At 34.4% G+C, this 6,494-nt stretch overlaps 1 protein-coding gene across 2 annotated transcripts; it reads left to right on the top strand.

Moving 5' to 3' along the window:
• The first annotated feature begins 270 nt into the window (after nucleotides 1-270).
• Nucleotides 271-3,562, top strand: LOC122007047 (receptor-like protein EIX2). Of its 2 annotated transcripts, none has more exons than XM_042562806.1 (2): nucleotides 271-866; nucleotides 939-3,562. In XM_042562806.1, exons 1-2 carry the CDS (start codon nucleotides 315-317, stop codon nucleotides 3,330-3,332), a joined length of 2,946 nt encoding a protein of 981 aa, XP_042418740.1. In that variant the 5' UTR covers nucleotides 271-314; the 3' UTR covers nucleotides 3,333-3,562. The 2 variants fall into 2 exon arrangements, with proteins under 2 accessions (XP_042418740.1, XP_042418739.1); XM_042562805.1 differs by having other exon boundaries at nucleotides 272-3,347; nucleotides 3,380-3,562.
• Nucleotides 3,563-6,494: the final 2,932 nt, after the last annotated feature.

Below are 6,494 nucleotides of genomic sequence, written 5' to 3'. Positions count from 1 at the left end.
TTCAATTAGTCTCAACTCTCAATCTATCAATCTCATTTGTCTCTTTCTGCCGCGTCACCGACTCCCATGTGCCTCAATATTATTCGTTCTTCACTTGTCCACTCGTCAATGTTGGCGACTCACGAGTTGAAACTAATTAATTTCCACATAAGATGCCGACCGGAAATTCGTTGGCCGCTTATTGCTGAGGGATGAATGGTAATTTTTAATCTTCTCGGAACGGTGCGATTCTTAATATTATCATATAAAATCTTATGATTAAAATAAATACTTGGCCATTGGCATTCCATTTCTGCAAACCAACACTGAAGATTATGGCAGAGGCCTGGAGAAGCAGACTCCGTTTCCGTGAGCCATGGCTACTGCACCACCCCCACCACTGCTACAATCTTTATCTTCTCAGGCTCTGCTGGCTCATCATCCTGGCCTTCTTTTTTATGGAGGTAGCTGGAGTAGAAGGGAGAATGAGCAGCAAGGGATGCTTGCAGAGGGAGAGGGATGCTCTCTTGCTTTTCAAATCCGCCATCAAAGATCCTTCCGCCCGCTTGTCTTCATGGCATGCCCAAGTAGACTGCTGCGCATGGAATGGCGTGGTCTGCCGCAACAGAACAGGCAGCGTTCAAGTGGCCGAGCTCAACCTTGGAAATCCAACTGGTTACCAAGAAGAGACGGCTTTGAGGGGTGAGCCGCTGCATCCTTCATTATTGTCTTTAACTCACTTGCAAAGGTTAGATCTGAGTTACAATGACTTTGAGGGCACCCAAATTCCACCTCTCGTCGGTTCTCTTCATAAACTCAGGTATCTTAATCTTTCTCTGTCCCACATCGGTGGAACCATTCCCCCTCATCTTGGAAACTTAACTAATCTTCGACATCTTGATCTTTCTGGCTCCGAGTTCAGTGGAACCATTCCCCCTCATCTCGGAAACTTAACTAATCTTCTTTATCTTGATCTGTCACTTAATTATTATGTTGAAGGTGGCCACAGCCTAGACTGGCTCTCTAACCTTTCTTCTTTGATTTATCTGGGCATGTCCTATATGAATCTCAGCATTGCTTCCCATAATTTGATATCTGCAGTCAACATGTTACCTTCCCTACAACAATTAAATGTAGCTGGTTCTGGAATTAATAATATCCCTCTTTCTCTTAGTTTCCATCTCAACCTCACTTTTCTCACGACACTTGATCTTAGTCAAAACTTCTTCAATTCTTCTTTTCCTAACTGGTTGTGGAATCTCACAAGCCTCTCGTCTCTTGGACTTGAGGACTGTGGAATTCAAGGAACGTTGCCTATTGAAATTAGCAACTTAATTAGCCTCACACTTCTTGATCTTTCTTCGAATTTGCTCTCTGGTCCCCTACCTGATACGTTATGGAAATTGAAACATCTAACAGACCTCGGCCTGAGCTTTAATTTCCTTGGAAATTCTTTACCAATGGGGATTATGAATCTATCAAGCTTATCGAGACTGTACCTTGATAATTGTTCGCTAATTGGTCCAATACCCAGTGAATTAGGAAATTTAACAACTTTAAATGAATTATCTCTTGAATCTAATTTACTTTCTGGATTAATACCACATGAGATTGGGAAACTAGTCAACTTAGAGTATCTTGACCTCTCTATTAATTCCTTTGAGGGTGATATTACTGAGTTTCACCTTTCCAACCTAACCAAACTAAACACCTTGTCCTTGTCTGGTATTACCATTGCAATAGACCACAATTGGAACCCTCCTTTTCAATTACAAGTCATTGGACTTGGTTCTTGTAAATTAGGTCCTAGATTACCTACATGGCTTCATTCGCAAAAGTCCATCGTGGCTATTCATTTGCACAATACAAGTATAGAGGACAACTTACCTGAATGGTTTTGGAACTCTCTTTCTATCGTTAAATTTTTAGATCTCTCCAATAATAAAATTAATGGTACTTTGCCATCATCCTTGGAGAATTTAACTGAACTAGTTAGCCTTTATCTTGGTTCAAATTTACTTGAAGGTCCAATTCCTCATCTTCCACCCAACATTCAATTTCTAGACCTTTCTCTTAATGCTTTTTCAGGACCACTATCACCAACTTTATTCACACCAAATTTATATAGTTTGTTACTCTCACATAACCATATTATTGGAAGCATACCATCCAATGTATGCAATTGTCATAGTCTTGAACGCCTCGACTTATCAAACAACAAATTTTCTGGAGAAATTCCTCAATGTTGGCAAGAGGGAACACGTCTTCAAGTTATTCTTTTGGCAAGCAACATGTTCTTCGGAGAAATTCCAAGCTCTCTTGGCAACTTGATGGAACTAGTGTTTTTGCACTTGAATAATAATAGTCTGATAGGGCATCTTCCATCCTCACTGCAAAATTGTAAACAGTTAGTGATTGTTGATTTCGGTGATAACAATTTCTCTGGAAAAATACCTTTATGGATTGGGCAAAGTTGGCAGCAGTTACGCATTCTTCGATTGAGCTCAAATATGTTTCATGGCAATATTGATCCACAACTTGGGCATTTGAGGTATCTACAAATCATCGACCTTGCAAATAACACATTATCAGGGTCAATACCACATTCGTTTGGAAATTTGAGTACAATGATTTCGACATCAGCAAAACAACTTCCGAATCCGGCCAATATTTCATTGATATTTATAGAAGATCCTGCTTACGAGGAAATGGAGAGCATAACTTTAGTTACAAAAGGAGACAAACTTACCTTTTCATCGATTTTGTATCTTGTGAAGAGCATAGACCTTTCAAATAATGATTTGACGGATGAGATTCCTGAAGAATTAGGACAACTTGTTGAACTCAACACTTTGAATTTATCAAGAAATCACTTCAAAGGCAAAATTCCCGATAGTATTGGTAGAATGAGTTCTTTGGAAACTTTAGATTTATCCTTCAATAATTTATCAGGTGATATTCCTCAAGGCTTGTCACAACTAAATGCTCTGAATCATTTGAATTTGTCTTATAACAACCTATCTGGAAACATTCCCTCCGGGAATCAGCTTCAAACGTTAGATGATGCATCCATTTATATTGGTAATCTTTATCTTTGTGGAGACTTGATAAATAAGAGTTGCTTTCATGAGAACAAAACCAATGCGACAAGCGAGGAGCATGCAATGTTATCGTCAATGTTATCAATCTATCTAAGTAGTACACTTGGATATTTTGTTGGATTGTGGAGTGTGTTTATCCTTTTACTATTTATCAAAAAATGGAGGTACTCTTATTTTAAAAAGGTCGTTGGCATTGTTGATAAAATTTATGTGGCGACCAAGATAAGATTGAATAGAACAGTGAATGGTTAGTTGTTTTTAGAAAAAATAAAGTTTACGGTTAGTTGTTTTTAGAAAAAATAAAGTTTACGATGAATGTAATTATAAGAAGCTTCCATACTAGAATTGTGAGCTTTTATTGTAAGTGTACTTTTAGTAACCATATTCTTGTGATATTTTGCAAATGAAACAATATTACGATTGTGCTTTTAGTGTAATCTATGACACAAAGAATGCAGTTATTTTATTTCATTTTATGAAAATTATTATATTCCTCTGTGCAATACAGTATTGGAATTCCTAATAGTAGATGAAAATGAGATTGAAAATTACTCATACATACAAGTGTTGAATCATTTGTAGTAAGTGTTATTAAGATTATGATGGTTTAAGTGCACATTGTGTGATTAATTCTTAGTTGACAGATTTATTGATTATTATTTCAACTTAACAAACTTTAAATTGATAAATTTTAAAATTAAAATAAAATTTTCCACTCCATAGTTACAACTAAAAGAAGTTTTATGGATATTTTAAAACTTATGAGAATCTTAAAAGGAAAATGACTAAATTAATAGATCAGCTAGAGTTACAAAAAAAAATAATTATGTAAAAAGTAACTGTAATATATAATTTATCAAATTTTAGAAATTGAATGATCAGTTGAAAAACTATAAGGGTAAAATAAGACTTTCTTCCTAATAAACTCACTTTTATCCAAAAAGAAAAAAAAGAAAATGAATTTGTAAGTGTTTTTAATAACACTTGTTATAAATTTACTTCCACGCATTATATTTGGAATTGAAATAAAATTAAGTTGGAAAACGTACTGGTGATATTATAAATCAAGAGGGCATTTTTACTCTACCGTAACAGCTATTTACATGAAAATGAATTATTTTGTATGAGAATTGACATAAAATCTATTAGAATAAATACTCATATATCAATTGTGTTAACTGTGGGAGCTAGTAAATGTACAAAGGAAACTTATGTAGTTAGAAAATTTTGAAAATAAAGAGAATTTATTATGAAAAATTTTAAAATTAAAAAACAAAAGTCAAGGGAAAATGAAAAATAAATTTTTTTACAGAAATAAAAATATTAAAAAGTAAACTATAGCATAAATTTAAAGGTAAAATGAGATATTACGAAGAAATAGAATTTTTAAGGCCGATAATAAATATTAGCAAACATGTTGCATAACAATGAAAAAAAAAGATATTATATCAATTGAAAAACTTTCAAAAGAGGTGAAGTTTTAAGGTGAAATGAAAACTATAAAATATTTAAGGCAAGTCACATTTTCGTGAAAGATAAGAATGCAACAAAACTAATCTAAAATGTAAACTTTAAAATATAAATATAGCGGCCACAACTAATTAACCCAAATAAGAGCATAATTAAATTACAATTATAAAATCTTGAGTTGCAAATTATAATGCTACCTCAATTAATTTTAACTGAGGTTGATTTTTAAAAAATAGTTTTTAATATTTCATAATAAAAAATAATCATGTGCCATTTGCTTTTATAGAAGAACTATAATGAGCTTATAAAGAGTGAAAAATGTGAATTATAAGAAATGTGAATCATATCCGTAGTAGGTAAGTTGAAGATACATTTAATTAGCCGGTGAATTTTATAATAAATTTATCTGGCAATCAAAATAAGAGAGTAAAATACCCTTAATCCTCTGTGTTTTCAATCCAATAGTATTTTACCCTCTTGTGTTTAAAAAATAATATTTAACTTTCCTTTGACCAAAAGTCAAATGTGCAAAATCGGATAAAAGACAATTATTCCCCTATTTTTTTAATCATTTTTCAATAATAATAAATATCCATTAAAAATATCATAATAGTTATATATTTTAGTAGTGATCTCGTCAGAAAATCCAATTTTCAACAACGTGGTGTGAATTTCTTGGAGCACATCGGAAGCGCTTTGATGGCACAAACACAACAAAAGGTGAATTCATCCAGGGAAATATCGACTTCTAAGAGCCGCGACAAAGGGCATCAATAGGAAGGGAGTTTGAGGCAAGGGTAGAAGGGCAGATAGATTGGATTTCGTAGTAAATTTATCTTTAATTTGTTGAGTTCTGTGTTTTCTTTTTTTATTGTAATTTAATTCAAATTATTTTTGTTGTTATAGTAATGTATATGTGTATGCATTTAGTCTCATATTGCTAAGTTAAGAAGGTTAGAAGACCTTATATATGACCTTGCTTAGCAATGTTAAGGGGACCTACACGCATGCGCGGGCCGAGCTCAAATCAGGTGGTTTCGGGGGGTTTGAGTCGGAAATCTATAAACCGGGTGCGACGCACGCGATCATCGCGCGCAGGGGGTGCAAATCCCCAACTTGTGGGCCTCACGCTTGTAGGCGGCTTGATTTGTCTTTGGCCGCACACGTGAGGAAGCGATGCACGGTTTGGTTCATCACTGGTATTTAGCGATCTGAGGTTGGGTCCGAGTGCACCTACGGATGACGCTAGTAGTTGTCGGATCTTAGTCTTTTATTTACCTGTTCATTGCATGCTTGTTATTTTGGTGCAAATATATTTAGTGCTCTCAATCTACATATACAACAACATAATTCATATAAATCTAAAATTACTTTTATAATTAGTATTTATTTTATTTTATACGTGATTTTTTATTAAATTCGGTTTTAAATTTCTTTTCAAATATTATATTTTTATTAAAATAAAAGAATTAATAATTCCGTGATGAATCTATCTCTATTTATGCTGACTGTCCGGTCTCTCGAATTCAATCGAGTTTCTGCAAGATATCTACTTATTCTGTTGATCTATCTGAACTTCGCACCAGCTATCCGGTCCTGCAGGCCTAGCTGAATTTCAGCATGATGTCCGGTCCTTTGGACTTGTCAATTTCTACACACTTGATAATGCAATTAGATCACAAAACACCTAACTTAATTCACTTGTCATTCATCAAAATTTGAATTAGACTATTAGTACAAACTACACCAACAATTACTATGGAGGTTTCATGAAAAAATATGGAACTGCCACATCTACGGCCCCCCTAGAGTCGGTCCCACAGATATAGAGGGATGTAAATACAGATACATAGCTGAAAGCACATAGTCGAGACGCTAACCTTAGATAATGACACCTTGAGGATCAAACTCTGGAACTTGTAGCCACGAAATCATGCACCTCCA

Source organism: Zingiber officinale, chromosome 7B (genome assembly GCF_018446385.1).
Source record: "Zingiber officinale cultivar Zhangliang chromosome 7B, Zo_v1.1, whole genome shotgun sequence".
NCBI classification, from domain to species: Eukaryota; Viridiplantae; Streptophyta; class Magnoliopsida; order Zingiberales; family Zingiberaceae; genus Zingiber; species Zingiber officinale.
The sequence above is the reverse complement of the archived record's forward strand: the minus strand, read 5'-3'. Positions and strand labels throughout refer to the sequence as shown.

Coding starts and splice junctions, on each gene's coding strand:
- LOC122007047 (XM_042562805.1), top strand. CDS start 315: ATGGCAGAGGCCTGGAGAAGCAGACTCCGTTTCCGTGAGCCATGGCTA.